At 40.4% G+C, this 24,332-nt stretch overlaps 1 protein-coding gene across 1 annotated transcript; it reads right to left on the reverse strand.

Annotated features, from left to right (window-relative positions):
• Positions 1-6,043: 6,043 nt before the first annotated feature.
• pomgnt2 (protein O-linked mannose N-acetylglucosaminyltransferase 2 (beta 1,4-)) lies at positions 6,044-24,072 on the reverse strand. Its single transcript, XM_053327039.1, has 2 exons — positions 23,997-24,072; positions 6,044-9,809 (listed from the first exon to the last, which is right to left on the reverse strand). Exon 2 carries the CDS (start codon positions 9,719-9,721, stop codon positions 7,919-7,921), a length of 1,803 nt encoding a protein of 600 aa, XP_053183014.1. The 5' UTR covers positions 9,722-9,809; positions 23,997-24,072; the 3' UTR covers positions 6,044-7,918.
• Between the last annotated feature and the right edge of the window lie 260 nt (positions 24,073-24,332).

Genomic DNA, 24,332 nt, shown 5'->3' on the forward strand with positions numbered 1-24,332 from the left:
TTTTGCAACCATCACCATTTTTGAAGATGAACTACAAGATACCTGAAGATAACTTTAGCGTGTCGCTCTGTAGACAGTCTGGAAGCTGTACTGCCCTCACAGATGAGTTCCACCTTTTCCATCCCTGAGCATAGATAAGAGGAATTGATAAGCTCGGAGACATTCTGATAGATTGGACAATTTGGAACCGGTTCTAAACTGGAGCCAGTTCTCAATTCCAATCCCTAATACTGCCTCCATAATACTTGACATGAGAAAATTCACTCACAATATTTAACATGTGTAGTTGTGTATAATAGAATGTTAGTTTCTTTTTTGTTGGTTGTATATACTCATTCTCAAATCACATTACCAGCGTTTTTCTCTGTGTTGAAGCAGCCGTACCAGCGGCCAAGTAATGGGCCTGTTCTGAATAGGCATGTTTTGAAAAGGCGCTGCACTAGCTCTATTAAATGCTGAAATTTGCACATAATACTCATTATTATCTTTCAGGAAAATGCATTTCCCCGAGGACACACATACAATTTGGAATTGGGTGAAATGTTACTTAACTCTGCCTTTGTTTTATATTTATATGCCAGTATGTCAAGCTGTAGGCTGCTGATGGGTCTGCTGAGTGATAAGAAGAACCTTTTTAGAGTCCTCAGGAAATGTATAGAGATTTAAATAGTAGGAAACAACAAAGGCTGATGTTTGGAAGCAACGTCTGTGAACCACAACCTCTTCTTATTAAACGTGTCTCTGTGAATTACACATAAAGACATTGTTGTACATTCAGTTGACAGATTTTTTTTTTTAAATGAAGCCTTTGATGAGGAGTAGCTGTTCATTGCATTGTGCACTGTCTGAAGCCTCTGCAAACAATACCCAGTATGTATATATATATGACAATTACTCCTGTAATTCTTTGTCTTTGTTATCATGTAGTAGAGAGAAAAATATTCACGTTCACATCTTTCATTTCTCCCCTCTGTGTCATTAGCACAAAAGCTAATAAAACGCTGATGGAGGGTGGAGGAGGGAGGGAATTTTGTGTAATTCCATCCATAATGATGATAAATCTACTCTGGGGGGTTATTCAAATACTCGAGTCCTGGGAAGGAAATGAGAAACATTTTCTTTCCCCGAGGCTCACGAGAACACACCATTATGCTTGTCAGGTGTGAAAACGCTTCTACAATACTGAGTCCAACATCCTGCTCATCCTAACACTCGCTCACCACATTTAATGTCAGTCAAAGAGATATGAGATGTGGTTGATTTCGCTCCTTACCCGCCGTGCGCAGTATGGGGCTGTTTTATGTGCCTTATCACACCTGCACACACACACACACACACACACACACACACACACACACAGTCCATTACACAGCAGTCCATTTCTCAGTGCTGCTGTGGGCTCCCTCCTCTCCCGCTCCGGGGGAAGGCCACCGTCACTTAGCCCAGTGCTGCCCATCTGCACCTGTCAGACGGCATCTTGTCTCTGCAGTTAAGCTGGCAGAAAATAGCCCTGGGAACAGAGAGCACTATGGGAACTGAGGAGAGGAGCTAAGGCTGAGTCTGGGCTCTGAATGGGTAAATCGGTCCCATCATCTTGCCAGCCTGATGGCTCACTGTGCTGACCCCCATACTCTGTGTACAAAATATAATATATAAATACATACATAAGCCTTCGTGACTAAAATGAAAATTTGACACTGTCTTTTTGGGTAAACAGTTGCTGCAACTTAATATGATGTTTTAGTCAAAAAATACCATTATCACACCAGTTTCACTCATACACAGAGATGCTGGGTATATTATCTAATCAGGATCACAGAATTTGGTCAAATGATGGATCAGACACCTTGAGAAAACACACAAATAGTCACTCAGGTAAGCAGTCCAAAAAACATCAGTCAGTCTATAAAACATCACACTGACAGAGTAGAAAGAGATGGAAGGTGAATAAACCCTGGCAAAAAAATAAATAAATAAAAATAGCAATGTGCTGCTCTCTGACTCACCTGTCATAGAAGTATTATATTATCTGATGAATGTATACCAACATAAATTGAAAGAGACATGTTTTGCTTATGTTTTAGAATAACTACAGTTGTAGTTCTCGTAGTTTGAGGGTTAATATTCTGACTACATGTTTAAGTTTGATTTGATTTAAATTTAACAGTAATTAACTTTTTTAATTCCCCAGTTGCTGAAAGTTGCATTGTTTTAAAGTATCTGTAGTATTACAGCAGTCCACACATGTTTGCATTTAACTAAGTTGGACTAAATGTAGTCAGTTTAGGTGCAACATTTTAGGTGCATACAACAGATGTTGACAAAGATTTCCTTTGTCGACATAATTTGCAGTTGGAAAAAGTTAATGAATTGCAATATATCACAATACAATTATATCGTATTGGGACACAAGTATTGTGATAATATCATATTGTGGAGCCTCTGGTGATTCCCATCCCTATTACATGCACTGTTTTTTTCTTGAGTTTGTCCAACATCTCTATTGGTAACAATACACACACTAAGTTACACTATTTTACATTTACTTTGGCTCAGCTTCTTTTTGCAAAGTTCTTAACACAAAAATGCTGTTTATTTTTGATTTATGGCTCAAAATCTCACACAGCAAAACATCAGGTCAAATGCATTGATTCTGTGATCTTGAACTAGACTCTGTTCTAATGTGAGGAGTATGTACTCTGAGGGCTGTGTGTGTGAGTTAGTGTTATGCACTTTGTAAGGACAGAATTATATGTGTTAAAAGGTAAGAATTTATTAAGTAAGTTTGGGTATTATCATTAGGAGTGAGAACACAAAGGTGAGGATTAAAGTGACAACCTAAGATGTCTGTTCTAGACATCTGTAACAGTATACACACTACATGCCTGATTTACTTTGACCTACTGTACTTACCATAGTTGTGCATGTTGGTGTCAGCCTGTCAGATCATCCACCTGTCCTGCTTTTGCCTGTGTGTCCAGATCTCAACAATAACTTTGGAGCATGCCCGGATCTACCATACACGCAATTTGGGCAAGCGCCCAGGGGCCCTTGAGCAGAAATTGGCCCTCAACAATGAGAGAGAAAAAAATTGCATTGGAAACCTAGTAGGGCTGGGCAATATATCAATTTTATATTAATATTGTGATATTTTACACATATTGTCTTAGATTTTGAATATTGTAATATCGTGATATGGAGTAAGTGTTGTCTTTTACTGCTTTTAAAGGCTGCATTACAGTAAAAATGTAATTTTCTGAGCTGAACAGACTGTTCTATTATCTGCCTTTATCCACTTACTCATTATATCCACATTACTGATGATTATCAAAAATCTCATTGTGTAAATATGTTTTGAAAGCACCGATAGTCATTCCTACAATATTGTCAAAATATCGATATTGAGGTATTTGGTCAAAAATATTGTGATATTTGACTCTGACCATATTGCCCAGCTCTAAAACCTAGTATGTCCAAAACAAAATATGGAGTAACAAGGCTTCCACCCAAGAGCAGCGTTATCCAATTGGAATAAAATAATTCTTAACCAATCACCATGGCTGGGCAAGTGATGATTGGTTAGCAGACCACAATGCACTGTGAGTAGGTTGTATCAATGAGTGGTAATCAAAAGCCCGGTAAAAAATATCCCGCAAAGAAGTTGCCTTTTGGAAAGATTGAAAAGGAAAAAATGGAGAATAAGTTTGGAATATAAATTAATTATTGGGGGAGGGTGTCAATGACCTTCAATGGGTATTAATCCAGCATTGCTTTAGAGAGATCTTATTGTAACTGATACACAAAACCCCAAACAACAAACTCAAGTTGTAATAAAACAGAATTCATTTGTAACCAAAGGGCAAAACTAACCTGTAGTTTAATTCTTGGTTCACTGCTGCATGTCCATCCTGTGATAGTGTGTTTCACCCACTGTCCCAATTACACTTTAATCAAGCCTAACTAGAGTCTGTTGATACCTGCACAGCTCAAGTTCTCATTTCTGGCTTCGTCCTTCCTTCTGCCAAATGCATGCTGGGATATGCTCCAGCCCACAGTGACCCTGAACAAGAATAAGTGGTTAGGCACAATGAATTATTAAACATTATTAAATGATGATGGTAATTAAAAGTGTTGTAGTCACACTGTAGGAGACTTTTGCCTCTCTGTTCTCTTTAGTACAAATGTTGTGTAAGAAGACAGCACGTGAAACTGTCTTTGTAAGAGCGGCCAATTCCATGGCCTGATAATGCAGTGCCACGGGGAGCAGCTCCTTTATCTCCTTCAGTGTGACCAAGTGATTAGATAGACTCTAACTAGAGCACCTGGGTGAAAGCTACAGCTACATTTCAACAAGCAACAGACATAGCACTGCTGAAGTATCCTTGAGCCAAACATTGAAATCAGTACAAGCTATATAACAGCTCTTATGTGGCTTATTGTGATCTCTGATCTAATGGCAGCAGGCATGAAAAACATCATTTCCCTACAGGGAGTGTTTACAGATGGTACCCAGTATGCCGTTAATCTACAGTTATGAGTAAAGGTGTTATTTTGAGACTGGAGCTCAATTCATTGAAGTCCTGCCAAAATGATTTAATGAATTCAGTTAATTTTTTATAACTTACACACTCAGGAATATTTCAGGATAATCACCACTTATTTTAAAAGTGTACTCCAAGGAATAAGCATTGTTATCCTATAACATTTTCACATTCTTGCCAAAACCTGGCGCATACTTTACCCACAATCAACTCAATTCAATTCACTCAGCTGTACAGATTGGGGTTCATAATGCTAATAGCTAATGTAGCCCGGAGCTGCTAGCCTCACGGTTTGGTAACCTCACTCAGATATTTTTCCCTTTTCAATCTCGTAGACTTCAGTGCCAACTGACGCCGACTCAAGACATCATTTGATATCATTTTACCCTAATGAAGTTCCCCTTTAAATATTTCCTCAAGCCACTCAACTATTCTAAGGTACTAAAGTTGTTCCAAGGAACGAGAATCGTCTTCAAAGCTCTTTTGACCTATGTGGTAAATGATTCATCAGTAACATTTTAAACAGGAATATGAACTGCTGAAGTACATGTTTTATTTATTTGTATGATGGCTTGATGCACATATCTAAAGGTTTCTGGAACAATGGCAAAAAAAAGTCTAATGTTCATAGGTTCATGGTTGGATGGGTGCCCCATAGCAAAACTCTGTTGTTGTCCCACCCACTCTCGGTACAATGTGTAGTTTTTCTATATTCTACCAGAGCCCAGATCTGTACTGTGGTCAATCATTTTAACACTTAAATCCAGAAAAAGTGCAACATATAAGCTCAAAACTGAAAAAAATGAAGGTTTTAAAACTAGATTTTGGCAAGACGAGGGCCTCAAGAACCAGACAATAAAGCAGGACCCACTTTAAGGCCTTTATCATGTCAGATGATATTGTTCATTAGTGGGGAACAGTCCCAAATTATTTTCTATTTAATTAGCACCAATAATTTGGAACACAGTATGACTGGAGATCAGAGTCCCACAGATACTGCCAGCACGGCCCAGCTGGTACTCCAGCCTTATTACATTAGGCTGCAAGGAATACCTCACATCAACAATATTGACCCCCAGCAGATCCAGTTAGTGTAGCAATTGTAAACTGACCATTGTGACTGCTTTGGGGATTACAGGCTGTTTTAGTTTGATGTGCAACCTTAATAAGAAACCTTAGACTTGCATACATCTAAGCTTCTCTACAAGGAAAAGCAAACTACAGTGTTTAATTAAAAGACACCAACGCAATTGTACAGAGAATTATTCTTTCTCCAAATAGAAAGGTTCAATGCCAAGATAAGAGGTAATAAGAACAGCTTATTTGTTTAATTATTTAAGTGTTAAATATTTTAGCTTCCTTTTTTCTTGTTGGTTGTGTAATGTTCATTTTTGTAAGATGCTCTTCTGTCAAAAACTGTTAGAGTTCAGTAAAAATTGCATGATTAAATGCAGGAAGAACACTTGCATTGACACAGCACACACAAGATAGAACAGATACTGTAAGAAATAAGCTTCTTTATTCAATTCACAGTTACTGAAAAAGAAACTCCAACTATCTGCTAATGTAGAAAACAGTGACTTGTACACTCTCACTTCACTCAACACATACAGTATGATGTCCCTGCTAAGGTGGGCCAGGGGCACACAGAAATCTAACCGACAATACGAACACATACATATCTAAAACGTCACATTCAGCACACACAACAGTGGCTCCAACATAATCTCTTAAACGTGCATTGACAAACCGAACTGCATCAGAACTTCATTTTGAAAAAAGAAAAAAAGTGACACATGGCAAAATTCATGACTGATTTCAGGTAAAGGAAAATTATCCTCATAGTCGCCAACAGTCAAAACATTACAAAGAGGTTACTGTAATGTTTAGAGGGCTGGTCATCGATATAAAGTACATGAAAAAGTACATGACATCGTTTCAACAATGGCACAATAGGTTTACACAATATGTTGTTGGCAGTGTATTGTTTACTTGTGCCATTCCATAAACCATCTCTTTCTACATTTCTACCGCTTACTATCATCTCCACTTCAAGTATCTCAAAAAATAAATACATTTTTGCAGTCTAGCTAGCTACCAACAAGCAACATTTCATCATCAAATGACACAAAAACAACAACTTCAACAGCCAGTTCTGGACGTCTGTTGTGTTAGTTTAAAATTCAACAGTAGACTTGTTCCTACCAGCTACTGTAGAGAACCTTTGAGGAAAGCAAACACACACGTAAATGGGAATTTTATCTTAATTAACAGAGTTTTACACAAGGCAGTGGAACCCTACTGTATGCAGCAACATATCTCGTTATCTTAATGAAAATGCTTTTACACAAGGCAGTTAAATCCAACTGTCCAGCAGCATAGCTGCTTAGAGGCAAGAAAACTGCTTTTTACACTAATTATAGTCAGACGCAATAGATTCATTCTCCACAGAAGATTATAATGATCACTGTTGTAATTAATGCCAATTAGGCAAAAATAATTTATTTATGCAGCAAAACGGATGTAAATTATTTGTGACTGGGCGCTGCAGAAACACAACATTAGTGTCTTATATTTATAACACATAAGGGAACAATTTTAAGATAGGGATAGACACCTAACTGTGCTTTTATGGTCAAAAACATATTCTGCTTGTTACTTCTTTTACAAAACTCTTTTACAACGTTTCTAGAGACAGGGTTCAAAACCATATAATTGTTAGCAGACAGTAGCATGAAAGACCCAAAACATAAGAAAGTAATTTGGCATGAATGGCAATTGGCAGAAATAATGTCATAAAGGTTGCTTTGGTTTTGGCTAGGTTCTGCAAATAATGTTGTATGTAATTAAACAATCAGTAATTAACTATGCCACATGGGTATCACACACACACAGTAGACACTGGACAAGTCAAAAAACATAAAAAACCTATTCTAAATTTTATCCTAATTTTGTCTTGCTCTCCACAGAAAAGCTACATTGCATACTGTAAAAGGTAAAGAATCAGTGTTTTGACTAATACTAAAAAACATGTTATATATTATTCTGCACATAAATAAATCTGCTGATTTGAATTCTGGTATTATCAGTAGAGACATGGTATCATATAGCACTTTCTTTCTTTTTGTAGGTACAAGATATATACTTGTGTTGTACCCATCACACTGTTCTCTGTGCTGGGCAGGAAAACATCACTGTGCAAGAGTTCAATAGCTTATTCTCATATTATAGAAACAAGCCATTTTACATTTACCACCCCTCACTGGACAGACTGATTACAGTTTGTCCAGTCCACTGTTCCAAATTGATTGTCTGGAACAAACAAGACTTAGCTTTCATGAGAAACTGCACAGAAACAAACTGGCAAAGTGCTTCTATTAGGTCCTGCACGTAAGAACATCTGCAAAGGGGCCCAGGAGGTTCTTGTTGAAGATACACCTGACCCACACCAGGTAGGTGGTGAAGGGCTTAATGTTTTCTGAAAAAGTGTAGTTCTGCTGGGGAAGGATATAAGGCATGTAGGTATTCTCTCCTTGCTCCTGGATCCACACCTCGTACTTCACCTCTCTAACTTTCAGGTATTTCAGATTCCATGGGATCTGCCAGGAGACTGTGAGTTTAGCCTCATTGGTGGTTTGTACTGAGGTCTGACACTGGGCTTCTCTTACCCGGCCTGGATGGACTGTACTGGCTGGTTTGGACTTCTTCAAGCCGGGCTTGGTTTTCATTCCTTCCTTGAGGACTTCCAGGAAGGAAGGGATGTCTACCAAAGTGTCCTGGTAGATTCGGAAGAGCCACTCTGGGTTGCGGCAGCACAGGTGCCTCGGGACGTCTTTGCTGTTCAGTATTCGCTCCTGCTCCTCTTTCTCCAAATGAACAATGCCTCCTTGTTCCCAGGGTCTGTCTGGATGGGTGACAGTGTTCTCCTCCTGAGTGTTCCTCCAGGAAATATAGTGAAGGTCCATGCCTGGAAGGGAGGCAAGGGTTTTATATGGAGTGTACTGCTCTGAGTTCACAGCAAAGGGGAACAGCTCCACCACAGTAGATCCTCTGGGGAGGAAGAGTGAGGCGATAAGCTGAGCTCCATGCATACTAACTAACATGGAAGCACCACTGATCACCTGGACAATGCTGGGGAAAGACTGTTCCTCTAGAGAAACTGTGACCACTCTCATCTGGAACTCTTGGGCCAGTGCCATGATTAGCTCAGCTTCATTCAGTATTAGCCTTGTTGTTGAACGACTGAACACAACAATGTATTCATCCTTTTTCTCCTTCTCATCTTCTACGCTCCCTCCATCTTTCTCTGCCTCCTCTAACCTTGTGATGTTCATCTTTTCCATCAGAGCCTCGGCAAACTGCCGGATCTCGTTCCCTGAGACCAAGATGTTAGCTTTGGGCCCTTGTGGCTGGACAAATCCGTACTGGTACCAGGTGGTCATTTTGGACAAGCCAACATAAGATTTGGTAAAACACATTAGCTTTCCAAAGTTCCTAAGCTGTTCTTTGAGCAGTGGCTGCTTGCTGCTCAGAAGCCGGTAGAGATCAAAGTGTGGGCCTTCACCCCAGCCCTCCATGAACACCAGACGAGCCTCGTCATCCAGGTCCGAATACTGTTTCATGGTATAGTAGGCTGGAAGTAGATCATCATGGAATACATGCATTAGGTTGTCGGGATTGAACCGGTTCATTATTAGTGTCACGTCTGGTACGAACACAGGCTTGGGCATGAACTTCAAAGCAGCAGCTGGGAGCTCTAAAAAGTTGAAGTACTGGGTGTTGTGATCCTCTACGGAAGACAAGTCCAGCAGGGCAGGTTGGAAGCGCCTGGACCCCAGGTTAGGCAACATGACAGAGGTATTGGAGTGGAAGAACACAAACTCCTCTGCCTCTGAGCAGTAGCAGAGGTAGTCGAAGCGGCAGATGCGGTCGGTGTGCATCTTGCCAGTGCAGACCATACGGGTACCGTGTTCATGGAGAGCCTGCAGGGCAACATGATAGTCGATGCGGGCCTGCGAGACCTCTTGGGACTGCCGTGTCATGTGTAGCTCTTCCTCCAGCAGGGCAGCATGCTCACTCAGCTTGGAGTACTTCCAAAGCAAAGCTGCGACCACAGAGACCAACAGCCCGTTAATGAGTGCGCCCACGCTCATCCTGCAGCCTGCCACTGAAGCCCGCATCACTGCTGCTGCTGAGGACCCACCTCCCGACTCCAACTGGCCTCCGACCCCAGAGGGAGGCGACGAGACATCCGCTGCCAGGCAATGACTTAGGATGGGGAGAAGAGGTAGCAAAAGATGGTGGAGTAGGGGTAGGCCACAGGAGAGAAGGGAAAGAATAGGGTAGGATAGGATAGGAGAGGAGAAAGGAAAGGGAAAAGAAGAAAAGACATGAGTTTTTCTTAAGATACTGGTGCAGGAGACACACAAAAGAGTACTGATATGTAACTAGCAAATCAATAGTCAGGTCTATAATGCTGCAGTGCTCTTTATGTAAACGATACAACGCAGTGATTCATCAGAGCAGGTTTCAGCTCTCACCTTTGGGAATAGTGGTTGTTTACCTTGGCGAACAAATGAGACATTTTCCTAACCTTACATCCCCTGTCACCCTCCCTGGATATGTCAAGACAAATTAGACTGTGAGGAAGCACAGAGAAAAGAACAAGAGTATTCCTCTCAACTCTACTCATCTGCATACTGAGAGAACAAGTGAGTCATTGAGAGACTCTAAATCAAACCAACGGCTAACGGCCAGCAGTTGCCTGCAAACACGAGGCAACTAGCATGCTAAATACCCATCTGAGGACCACGTTAATGAACAGGTTATCAGATGAATTACTTAGTCGGCACTTTATTCCTCACTTTTACGAATGCATGAAGCGTATGCACGTACCTACACACACCTACACACAGCTGGGAGGAGGAAAAGGGATAGTCTGGTGATATGATGATATTGTGTGTCTGTCCACAATCTGACAATATGGAATTTTGTAACTGTTTTCCTCTTTGAAGCTGGTAGACATAGCAGACATGAACCACACCTTGACACATGCCTGGACCAGCAACATGTAGACACACTCATCTTTCTTTTTTCTTTCTGTCTCACTATCTCTTGGGTAAGTAATAGTCCATACCTCTCGATACTTCTATCACAGCTCTCTCCCTTATCTTGTACATTGTTTTATTCTATTCCCACTGTTGGCTTTACACAATTTGCACTTTTGCTATTTTTTGTTCCCCCCAGTTTATTGTACTCTTTGTCTTTACACTGCTCCGTTTTCTTGCACGCTCTCTCTCTCTGTTCTGCAGGAGCCGAGCAGAGTCCCTGGGCTATTTTTGACATCCCAGCAAGTACAATATGTCACTGGCAACAGGGTCACTCTTTGTGATCAAACTCAGTGAGCGCACACAGGCACAATATGGACATTTCAAAATGCAGCAACGTACAGCTGCACCAGAGAAGAGAGAAGAATGTGAATGTATAAAGAACATAAGTCTTAGCTGTTGTCTTAGAAACATGTAACTATCTATTGTCTACTTCAAGATAAAAACAGCTACTATTAAACAAATCCAGCATTTAATATCTTAAATGTGACTTCTTTCATTATTCATTGAAACTGAATTAGAATTGAAGTAGACTTCACTGAGTATGGGTTGTAGATTGAAGAGAGGTTTGTTCTCGCTCATAAAAATGCAACAATTTGCTTCACAAACCAGCCACAGTGGCAGTTTGCGTGCTTAAAATATAGAAATGGGCAGGATCAAGGGTGCACGCTGTTTGGTCACAGAAATGATAAGAAACAATGATTTAGGATGAAGAGGATGATGTCTAGCGTGGTGAAGGGAGACGTACCAACAAGCATGACACAATCTTGATCCAGAGCTTTGAAAGTGAAAAGTGATTAATATTTCTCTTCTCAAATAAACACAGGAAAGCCTTCACTTGTATTTTAGTAGGTTTTTAAGACTGTGAAACCACTATGTATGTGTAAATTCTCAGGCCCAAAGACTTAATCTGACACTTCATTATCAGTTTGCTTTTCTTTTTATAAAGTTCTGAAATATTTGGTGGCATGGTATTTTCTATTTGCGAATATCTCAAACAGGCAATGTCAGTTACAGTTTGGGCCAATTATAACTCAGTGCTCCAGGTCTGGTGCTCAGTAGAAAGGTTCTGTAGTGTTTCCTACAGAGGACATCTCCATTCCCCAATTTTTAAGGAGGGCCTGTTGATTGGAGGGGAGACCGGTCACCTCCTCTGAGTGGGAGAACAGGGTTATCCATTTGATGGGTGATATTTACTATACAGATGAGTAACCTTCCTTTCAGGGCATCAGCAGCAGTTTCAACCTGCCAGGCACATCCTTCTTTTATTTATAGCCTCAGGCTGATTTGTTGTAGGTCCCTCAACACTTTTGGTAAGTGTCACTAAACAGAAATGATGTATTTTCAACAGAAAAAAAGCATGTCGTGTAGAATTTTGAATTGTCATGGATACTGGTATATTTTGTCACTCAGTATGATTGTGTAGTGTTACTAACATCACCATGGAGACTGTAGTTTTCACTTAACTTCCTTACTGCTATTTTGACCTTGTTAGTCCCGGTTGGGATGATACACCAAGTTGGCTGCGGGATAGTGTCTGGTTACCATGGAGTCGACTAAAACCTTTCACTGACGAATACATTGAAAGCATTGTGCACTTATCAACACTTATCAAAAGTTTTGACTTTAAAGGACATTTCTTCACTCCAGGCATATAGTGCTTTCAAGTCAGCCACTAAGATTGCAGTGTATAGAAAACCATCAGAAAATGGATTCTAACCTTTCTTGACATTATTTATATGGAGTTATCAACAGCTCGTTTAAATGAAGCCAGAGAGGTGAATTTGAATGTATGGCTCACAACAGCTGAAGCATTGAAGAGTCTCTTCAACTGATTTTCTTCAACTGTCATGATTTTTTGCTGTTCTTTTGTGTATGTGAACCACATTCACTGTGCTCATCCTAGATTATCCAATGATTCTATACTGTCCTCAGGTCGGTGTTTTTTTTTTGTTTTTTTTTGGCTGAGGGTAACATGTGATATAGGCTGGCATGTTCTTTATTTCTCTGACTGGTATATTGTGTTTTGTTAATGGCTGTATATTTTCTGTGTTCATATCCTTGAATAAAAATAAAAAGACTTGATGAAAACTATGTATGTAAACAGTATGGCAAAAATCATTTAAATACTATAATGCTGACTTAACAGCAGGTACATTTTTTCTGAACACATGTATGTAATGTGAGTGATTAAAGTGTGGCAGAGGTGGAACTATTACAAAAAATAATTGATAACAAACCTAAGTAAAATACATGGAGTCTGTTGATCTGCATTAAAATAAGGCAGATATACAAAAAAAAGCACACTTTCTTCTATCTGATGTGGCTCTGAGCCCACCTCATTTGCATGACAGCTGACTGTGTTATTTTACACTGTATGTAGACACTAATGCTGTGTCCTTGGTATGACCATGGACACATCCAGTTTTTCTTTTTTTTTCCTTTTCTTTTTTACGCCTGAACTGTAGGCCAGTCTTAACAAAATGATGACTGGAGGCCCATCCATAACCATGGACCCTGACAGTTCCTCCACTGTTAACCTTACTGTTTAAGCTGCCCTTAGTCAGCCACAGTAATAAAAGGCTTTGTTGGTGACCTTCAATATTGTTGTCTAAAAAAAGCATATGTTGTTGGATAAGCTGTAAGACAAGAAGAAGAGGAAGGTGACTCTGGATAGGCACTGAATGCAAACAGCAGAGAGAAAATCAATTATTTACATGTAAATAAATGCACTATGTTTTAAAGAGAAAGCTGAAAGACTACTAAAGGTTTGTCTTCACTTCCTTCAGAAATCACTCGCTGCATAATAAGCCAATAAAGAGAGCTTAGAGCTATTCCCTATGACAAAATGTCATGGAGAAGCACAGTGGATGTGAATCAAAGCAGCATACACACAGATACTGTAATACTGCCTTGATGCTGACACAGCAGCCAAAATAAAGTGAACTGAAGTGTGAAGAAGAGGCTGCTAGCGAGGCTAACATTAGGCATCCTGCATGCTCCTTCAGTCCACAAGGACAAGGGCAGCGCGAGGCTCTTGGTGCCAGCAGTGCTGCTTAATCCCTCTCGCTGCACACTGACTCCCACAGGGATGCATGTGAATGCCCTCTGCAATTTAGCCGTGCCAAGAAACCGAAAGCTGCAAAATGTCAAAGCGCCTGCAAGACACAGCAGCACGCACAAAACGCCCTCATTTGCATCACTGCATGTTCCAGGCTACAAACAGAGACCTGGACGCTGGGAGCAGTTTTTTTTTTTTTGTTGTGGTCAGGTTATTTAGGAAATGTGGGTAAAAATCCGGCTAAAGAAAGGCCTAAATCATGACAACATATCCCTGAATCCAATCTATGTGTGCGTCTATGTGTAGTCATTTAAACTGACCTTGAAGACAAGTGGATTTTGTAACCTGTCGGCAGTGTAAAAGAGTGAGCCAAGATACTGCCGGAGAATAAAAATGTTGAAATTAGGAAAAGGTCACAGCAGTTCCAAATATAATCAAATGTGAGCTGAGATCCGTCTCCCGAGCTACGCTAACAGCGAGGAATGGTTTCATATCCATATTCTATTTCTGAGTGTGTATGCTGTTAAGTAACCCACTGCTTCTGTGTCCAAGTATCTCCCTTCTGATGTTTCCTCCATCTCACAGTCATGAATTAAGCAATAAATGAGAGAAAACTTCACAGGTGTTTATCAAAAAACATCTAATAACTAATTCTGATAGTATTTCATTGCTGCTTTCTTAATATCATTAATTCATACAACATTTTGTAAAACAACAACACTATTTGGCCAATCAGCATGTCCTAATTTTAGCTCCTTGTACACTTGATCTTAGTTGCTGGCCTACAGATGTGTGTTCTGTCTTACTTCCTTTACATGCTCAAAGAAATCAGGTTATTTGGAGGAAATTAGGTTAAGGCAGGGAAACAGAGAACATGTTTACCTGCTTGCTGTAAAACTCATGTTTACATGCAGCAGTAAATCAGATTACCTTCCTATCCCCAGCAATAATTCAAAACTACTGTAAGGCAGGCATATTTTTTTTAGCGTATGAGTGATACAAGCCTGCAGAGATTGTAGAGTTTGGATTGAGTGGGCTCTGTAGTGAGAGACCACACATTTTTTTCTCACTGTGCAATTGTGGCAAAAGCCTTTGTCATGCAATCTGCTGGAAATCTGGTTTGGCGAATACATGGTTATGGAAATCTGCGTTCTCCAGCAGAAAAGAGCTTTTTCACAGCAGGAAAAGCTGCAAATAATAATATTAATGATGGCTTAATTTCAGTTAGTTTTCCCAAATTCAGGATGATGACTTCCTTGTACACTTGAATGAAACTGAGCCATTGTTAGGCCTGTCACAATAATTACATTACTAACTTATGTACAACAATGTAATTATCAACATCATCATGTTTATATACGGACTTATGGTATGATACATGGACATGACCTAGATCATTTTTTTACCTCAGTATTTCCACACTTCACATTAGCAGCTAAGAGACTATTCATGTCACATTGTCTAAACAAGTAGTGTCCTCCATTCCTCACTGTGTACGTCCTGAGTGGAGACTGTAGAACAATTAAAGGTAAATAACTCTGTCCCCAACCATAATGACAGTCTGTGTTTTTACACAAGTGTAGCACCTATTATATTATTATAGTATAAGTGGTATAAAATGATCTTCAAATGACAATAATATTGTATATCTCGATTATTTCTGAGACAATATATCGTCCAACAGAAGTAGTTATCGTGACAGGCCTAAACATTGTTAATGTTAATAGTGCCACCTGTGCTGATTCCTGTTAAAAATCTAAAAAGATTTTCCAATCCAGGTTTCTCATTTACAAGATGATTAAATGTGGAAAGCTGACACAAACTGTGTTATGTATGTTTCTTTTCTTGGATGAGCCAGAGAGTTAAATGTTGCGTGAACATTGATGGCATTAGATTAAATTCCCTTATGCAACAGATGCCGCACAAAAGCAGGACAGTATCTGACAAGTGTTGAATCCCTGTCAGGACTGAGCAAAGCACACATTGAGAACTCCAACTGAAACATAACCATTAGTTGTTTTAGGTCCTGTGATTCTGTGGTTTAGCAGTAGATCTGCAGCTGTAGACAGTAGTCTCAGACTAATGAGGCCATGCGCAGTTTGAACAAAGAGGACCAAAGTGCTGCTTTAGAGCTGCGTGAATCAATTTGTGGTGACAAGGGGGCACAAACATGACACACGCTTATCACCACATAAAGCAGCTATGACTAACATGTAGGCAAACACGCCTACTTACACATGCAGCAGATAAATAGCAACACTATCATTTCATTGGAGTTTTTTCTTGCAACCTGCTGTGCATGTCAATCTAATATTCTCTTTCTTTTTAGCTCTGTTTTACTCTTGTAAAAAATGTGACTATTTAGCTGCTCACTTAGTTCATCTACCATATTGGTGCTGGCCAGTAGATTTATCAGAGCTTGTTTGGTGATACTGCCTACTGCTGAAAACACGTTGGATGAGAACCGCAAGACTGACAAAAACAATTTGCTAAAAGAACCACACAGTTTATCATTTCCTATGGGTTAATAACTACAAAGCATCCTAGATGTAATAATTTGATTTAACTATAAAAATAACGATTAATGGCACTTTAAAGGCCTTGATTAAAGCACTTAAACTTTTTCCAATACAGTGCATTTCTGTACTCAATATCATAATTCAGGCTTAAAATGTATTATTTGTAATGGCAAAATAGCTTCAGTGTAGAACAACAGCTGTATGAGCCAGCTCTCAGCCCTGTTAGCCTACTTACATCAACATTTGACTTGTACTGACTATCATTTTCTAGCAGGAAAATAATTACAAGAGATTTAATAAATGCAAGGGTTGGGGGTTGTCAAAGGCTGATTTCATTATGATGAAATTCATGCACAGTTTTGACACTAATTTTCTTAACATTCAGATAAAAATTCAAAACCAGAGCTGTGCACACTCCGCTGCACACTGCTCTGCCTTAGTTGAGAACTATACCACACAGGCTACCAGGCAAGTTAGAAAACACACAACCTTTTTGTACATCAGCACTTCTGCAGTTGGTTTTCTCTGCCATATAAACCTTGAGGCAATACGCCTACATGTATAATACTTTTCTTCTAGATGCCAGAAAGTATGCATGAAGTAGCAAACATACATGCAGTGGTGTAGAAAATATATTCTTCAAGAAAGACATGAGTTTAAAACTAAACTGGTTTGTGTGTGTTCACAGGAGCATGTTCGGTTGCTTTTTAAGTCGTTTTGTTCGGACTTCTGGACTTTTCAGTTTGACCCGAACCAAAACTTTGAGCCCAAGTACAACTAAGCAAATAAAACTTAATACATTCACAGCCAAGTTTATGCTGAAGGTATGAGATATGGAAAATGGATGCTACGAACTGACAAAAACCATATGACAATTGGTTCCTGTCCTTTGCATAGAATGTAGCTCTTCTCGGCTTGACGCTGAGTTACAGGCTTACACTACATAATTGCATCATTAAAACAAAACTGAACAGTGTTGCCTTCATTAGACGTTTGCTTCTTACAGCCTAGATTGTTCCACATGACTGAAGAAACCAGTGGTGCTGAGAGCAAACACAAATCCACAGCAAACCCCAATTTTGCTGACCCAAGTGACAATTTTCCTTAGTCTATGTCTGACAAGGGTCCAACTATCCAAAGGGTAAGACAAAGACCATGTTTAAGGCTAGGAATGGGTTACGATTAAAGCATGATTGAGCCTTTCACTAATTCATAAGTTTTTAATGTTTGAGGTATTTGAAAGTCATCATCTAAACCTTTTAAACAGGGGCCTTCAACGTTTTCCAGGCCAAGGACCCCCAAACTGATCGAGAGATGGAGCGGGGACCCCCTACTTATTTATATGTTGTATAAAATTGTGTTTTATATTAAACTTGTCCTATAGTGCCATGTATAAATGTACCTTGTTATTGTGCATTCAATACTAAGATATTCAAATAATACTAGACATCCCAACCTGCAAAAAGTCATTTCAGGGAGGTCCGTTCCGGAGGCGGGGCTCCTGTTACACTTGATGTCGGTCAGCGGTGGGGGGGGGGTTGCAATTGGTGCTGGTCAGGGTGGGGGTGCGATCGGTCTAATAAGCGGCAACACAGAGCTATAAGGACGCTTTGCTCTCACACACGCTCCATTCATAGTCACACAAACACACGCGCACGCAGTAACTCTTTAGTTCGCACTCTTGCTCGCTCCAGATTCCAGAAGATTGGATCTCATTTGTGGGCTTCAGGGAGCCGCTATCAATATGCGGGAGACTCCCGGAACTTCTGGGAGAGTTGGGATGTCTCTAATACACAGGTTAATATATTCATGTTTTTAGTTAAAACATGTGCAAGGTACGGCCTCGTGATTGGCACAGCAGCGATAGGGGCGGGTCCTCCTCGTTGGTGGGACAGGTGTTGTGAATGAACCGGTGCCCAGCTTGAAAGAGCTCCTGTGTGTCGCTGAATGTGTGCATTGCTGACTGAAAGACGTCTTCTGCCTCCATTTATCTGTTCACTACAGTGTGTTGGATTCATGTTAATGTGTATTTAAAGACATTTCAATTTGTGGAAAAAAAATGTCTAATCAACCAAAACTGTCACAACCCCCCTGCAGTACCTCTGCGGACCCCCTAGGGGTTACAGACCCCCTGTTGAAGACCTCTGTTTTAAACAGTTTAATTAGTCTGAAGTTCCAGCTACTGTGCTCAGTCACTCCTCAGTGGAGGTTTTCCAGACTTGGATCATGTAACGTAAACTGATCACCTGGTGTGGATACATGAGGAAAACATCATCATTGTTTGATTGTAGCTTGGAGATCCTTTTTCTTTCCGTTGACTTCAGGAAACAAAAATGTGTGCTACTTTGTCCAAACTCACGTAATTTGTCGGGATATTGTTGCACAAGATGTTTGCTAACGAGCAAAGCTACTTGCCTCATGACAAGTGAGAGGAAGGGCGAAAAAGGTGTCAATTTGTTCTTTCATGTGGGTCCTCGCTGTAAAGCTTGGGTCACACCAGGAAATGGCACAGCAAATTCAGCAAATTCACCCACGCATCTCTGCGTAAAGGTGCCAGATGCTCAGTGACATACTGACTATTAGCAGGGCTGGTTGGGAAACTACTGTAACTAACACACAGGCCAGACTGGAACATCTAGTTAGCTTGTGTTCTGTTATGTAGACTTGCGGGATTTACTTTGCCACATAAACCACATGTGAGAAAATCCCTTCATGGCAGTGATTCCATTGAAATTAATTGATTTTAAATGTTGGTTTGGCCATAAAGAATGGCAACTTGCACTATTAGGTACACTTACTGCTGATGCCACAGTTCACAATACTTCTGTTTGACACTGTGGCTTGCCTTGTTACCATAGCTACCACAGGAAATTTTACTGGCATCCAGGTACCCTGAATTATACACCTTTTCACCAACAGTATACAAACAGATCAACTGGTCTTGTAGCAACATAAACTAAATCTATAATATAAATCATTTTATATAGTTTTCACTTTGCTTATTACTCTATTGGGCTACATGATGAGATCACAGTAGATGTGTCACAATAATCTGTTGCTTGAGGTACAGCTTGTTAGGACTAGAGGTAGCCTGTAGCCTTAGCAGTGGAGTTGCCCTTCTATCACCCATTCAAAGGGCAAGACCAGTGTCACTGGCTAGCTATAATGGTAACAGCTTCCTGTCATAGGGAGGGTCATAATTTATTTGTACATGCTTGTCAGTGTAAATCTTACTATTGAGTGTCTGTTTTCTTTCAGACTTCAGCAGTAAGTCACCTCATCTGTAACTGTCATGTCTCCTTGACCGTTTCATTCTTGATAATCTTCAGTGTAATCAGTTCAAGGCCACTACACTCCCCTTATAAAGCGCTTGTCAGTCACTGCTCTCTCAGCGCTGCCTTCCAGGCTGGCACTGAAGCTACAGCTTCCCCAGTATTACTGGTTAGCATATCTGTTTGCTCTGGAGATGATAAGCACCCCAATGATGTGGAGGAAAGGCGGTGCAGGGCAGCCTAGAGAGTCTAATGCATTTTAATGAGAATCCTGGAAAGCCAAAGCTGTGGGGGCTACGGAAGGGGAGTGGTGGCGGTAGCCCTTCGCTGTCGCTGCTCATTTGCTCCCTGGTGTTCATCATTCCTTGCAACTCACCGTGCCCCCACCCCCCATCTTTGGAGTTAACCTTCTCTCTTTCTCTACATTTCTCTCCCTCCGATTTACCTCAGAGATCCCTGACATGCTTCTTAAACACACATTCAGAAAAGAAAAGTAATGCAAAAACTGTTCTGCTTTCACACTCTCTTTTCTTCCCGCCTCAACCTGCTTTTCTTTCCCTTCGGCCACTTGATTGCTGATCTCTTCTGGCTGCAATGATGCGTCCTTATTCCTCGTCATCTTTATTCCTGGACCAAATGTGGGCCTGTCAGGTTGGATCAAGCTGCCGGGTGCTCAGTGTGGCACTGGGGAGAATTAATGGCCCAGCAGCCATTATCTGGCTGTACAAAGACAAGACTCATACCCTTTCTCTCACTTTGCATCTCTTTCTCAAACATGTTTGGACAGACAGGCTTACACAGACACACACACTGATGCATGCCATTGTTCTGTTACATAAATGCAGTGCAATGCCATCCAGTCCAGTGGTGAAAAATAGGCTCGCTGCTTCATAATGACTGGCGGTGAGTGTCAGAAAATGCCCCTAGTCTCTGTTAGACACATCACATGTCTGACTACTCGCCTATTGCACACTGAGACTGATTACTCGCTTGATTGATAGGCCTGCCAGTTAATAACATTTTCGTCCTTCTCTATATCACTCTCTAACAGTGACCTACTATGCCTTCTGAAACACTAAGGATACAAAGCCAGGACTGTGTAACGCACTATACTGCGTCTTCTCCCAAGGGACATGAGAGAAACGTCGGCTGATGCAGACAATCTGCAGACTCCATGTGTGTTTTTGCGTGTGGGTAAGTGACAGACAGACAAAGAGGAACAAAGTGAGAAGGACATCCTCTAAAAAGACCGCAGCACAGCACTTCAGCACTGCCCCAGGACAACAGGCAATATTCCAGAAAGGGACGGAAATAGACTGCAAAAGGGTGGATGCACACTTGAAAGATGTCTAGAAGTGTTCGAGCTCTACAGTGGTCCATTTGGGAGTCTAGGGGTAATGTGAGAATATGGAAGGATCTTCGTCCTGTTAAAATTTCAGAAGGATATAAAGGAACTTGTTCAGAATCTTCTTGAAGTGTTGAAACTAATAATTATACTATTGTTAGATGTCTGGAAGTGTTCAAGACTCTACAGTTGCTGCTCTCATCCATTCGGGAATCTTGGGGTAATGTGAGAATATGGAATGACTTTTGTCCAGTTAAACTTTCTGATGGATAGGAAGCAATTTGTTCAGGACCTTTTAGAAGTGTTGAAACTAATAATTATACTATCATTAGTTTACAAATCCTGCTCCCATGCAACTGTATGACAAGCGTTCAACAGCAAGTTAGTTTAAATTTCATGACTAATACAACCACAATACAAACTTTGACTAGGTCCACACTCATTTTGTTATCGTCTCCAAAGTGAAATGTTCTAACAATAAGACAAGCGCTAAGAGCTTCAGTCAATCACCTCTCCAATAATCGAACAGCATCTGTAACCCTATTTCCAATGGCAGAATCTGAGGAGATGAATGAATGCCTTTGAGGACAGAATGTTTCAAAGAGTGAGGTCCAATTTGTACGATTCATTGTGTGGAGACTTCAAGAGATGTGAAAAAGAGATCAGGGAGGCAGCGTAATGGACCAAAGATAAGGCTATATGCCAGACTTTTTGCCTCACCTTTGAGGGTGGCCATTTGGAACGAGTAAGACCTAATTTGTTTCAAACACACTGAACCCTTAAAAAGGACGAACCTGCTCACAGCTCAACATTTCGGTAAGGTGTTGGACAGACAAAATTAAGCACAGTTACTCTGCACATTTCTAACAGGAGGCTGGTGTTGACAGATGTGTCCACTCTGGAGACCTTTTCTATAAACCTCTCTTTTATGGAGTCAAAAACACTGAGAGAAAAAGATGTGTTTTACCTAAAAAGATATTACTGGTGCATCTGAAAGGACAGTTTCTAGTTTGGATGAAGCCTTTGGCAACCGTATGTCCCTTGTGCCTGAAACCTCATGAAACCAAATAAAAAATTAAGCTAGGAAGAAACCTGAATCTTTAGACAGCGCAAGTCTCCACAAGCTTGCAAACCATTTCGCTGTATCACCAAGATCGAAAAGGCTTCTAATTATAGCCGACATGATTCAGAAGAGCTTCATGAGAATCAGAGATTTCAGCTGACATGCACAGGTTCTGAATTTCTTTGAAAACATATTGTGTACTGGGGGATTTACTAGCTTCAAGGGTAGTGTTTGTGAAACTGCACTGGTCTGTTCATGAACACCTGCAACCCCAAAGCAATCCCATGTGCTATTTTATACTAGTAATAATATCGGGGGAAAAGGTCAGTGAAACCCCAGAGATGGAGATGGAGTCTATAGCAGAAATTGAACCAAAAAGTCATTTGTAGAGTTTCATGTAGAAACTGAGTGACAACAGTCATTGGATGCATCTCCTTTGGTTCTGCATTGAAGTCATTGCCAGCAACTTTTCCTTCAAGCCTCCGTAAGCCTCTGTGAGCTGTGATCGTTCCAAAAAGCTCTTTCAAACTAAAAATCTCTGTTTGTGAGCAGAAGTATATTTCGAGAGTTACCCTAATGCATAATCTGTTTTCTAACAAAAGTACTGAAGCACATACTGTGCGTCAGAGCATCCACTATGACACTTTGAAAAGTCAGTTCTGCTCGGCAGTTAGAGAGGATGTGGAAATACATGAATATCAGTTATTTTAGAGGCGAGGCTGCGAACACGCTCTCCTTTGGAAATACGAGAGTATTCAAAGACGCTGATCCAAATTCACTTTTTTTACTGCACGAGTCAGCATTTCCGTTTTGTGAGAAGTTTCAAAGAATGGCTTTCAGTTATTCCCAAAGACATGAGGGGAAATGCAGATCAAAGTGACAGTATAATGGGGGGAGAGCCCCGGGTTTGTAGCACAGGACCCTTGTGGATGTTCTATTGTTTCAGATGTTAGAAAAAAGGCAGCAGAAACAAACGAAATTGACAAATGGAATCAAACTGCGAGTGGTTATGTAATCTAGTTCACATTAAGTTACAGCTAATACGTCCATTCAATATCAGAAGCAAATCTAGCATCATTAGACTGTGCAATAGCCTGTACAGCCTTTCTCAAGTTTGGGGTCAAGACCTATATTTGGAAAGCAGGAGGATTAAAATAAACCTCATCACTGTGGTTTCTTAAGTTTTCCTACATCTGATCCATTGTCTGTGTGTATTAGAGCCTAACACAAGACTAAATGAAGACTACAACAACCTCAAGAGACATGAAATAACATCTCATCGGAGAGTTGACGGACTGTAAATACCACACCAGCAGCCTTATCTGTCTAATCAACAAAGGTAAACCTATCAGGCTGTTTTCATTTGTGCAAACTATGCAGCTACAATGCAGCAAACTGAATGATTAAAATAGAGGCAGTGTCTTAGATTTACACCCTGAACATCACCATTACATATTACTGATATACACACTACGGAGCTGGATACACATATGGATGGAGAGATAAACACACTACAAGTCAACTCACACACCTTTCATTTGTGGATTTAAGATTACCTACACCATTCAGGATAAGAAATACATTACTTTCAATATTTAGTGTAAACATGAAGGTCAGCTTTTCTCACCTCATCACCACCTACACTATGGTGCAAAAAACACATGTAGGTGTATTGTAAATGTAAAATTACTTGCACGTGTCAAACTATGCATAAATGTACTGAAAACAATAGGTTCATATTCATCTATGGAAACACTGGATATGTACAACCTTGCAAACTGTGCACTGCTGACAAATTCATTCATGAAATCAATCATTCACTCTTTAAAACTACATTTTAAAAAGGTGTAGGACATTAAAAACATTCAATAAGTCAGTGGAGATCGACATGTATTTACTATAGCAGTTTCCAGGTTAGGTTTTGTACATTTATATATAGGTCTATAAACATATTTGGAAGTATACCGTATGTCAGCTGGACGCACTCCTTTCTGAAATACCAACACCTGCAAAGGCAAAGCTCTATGACAGTCAAACTATTAAGAATTATATCGCTATGTTCCCAAACTAACAAATAAAAGTAATTACCTGCAGGATGATTCTTACCTTTGGTCTCAAGAAGAAGAAGAAAAGAAATGTTGCTTTTTGTGTTTGAAGACAGTTGTGAGGTTAGCTCATTTAGGCAGCATCAGGGGAGACGAGCCGGGAGCAGGAGCACAAGACGTGAAGCGGGAATAGCCTCGTACACGTTGACTACTACTAAAAACAACTGTGTGTTCAGTCATTAGATTCTCCGACACACAGCCGGGGCTTTTTGGTGTTGTTTACAAGCTAGCCTAGCTGTCAGAAAAGCAGAGAGAGACAGAGAGAGAGCAGCTGCCCGGAGAGCGACTCCACTCTGCTGTGTGCAGGCTCCACCTACCG

The sequence above is a fragment of the Scomber japonicus genome, chromosome 10 (assembly GCF_027409825.1).
Source record: "Scomber japonicus isolate fScoJap1 chromosome 10, fScoJap1.pri, whole genome shotgun sequence".
NCBI classification, from domain to species: Eukaryota; Metazoa; Chordata; class Actinopteri; order Scombriformes; family Scombridae; genus Scomber; species Scomber japonicus.

Bases quoted from the DNA above. Each gene is read 5' to 3' on its own strand.
- pomgnt2 (XM_053327039.1), bottom strand. From the start codon at position 9,721: ATGCGGGCTTCAGTGGCAGGCTGCAGGATGAGCGTGGGCGCACTCATT.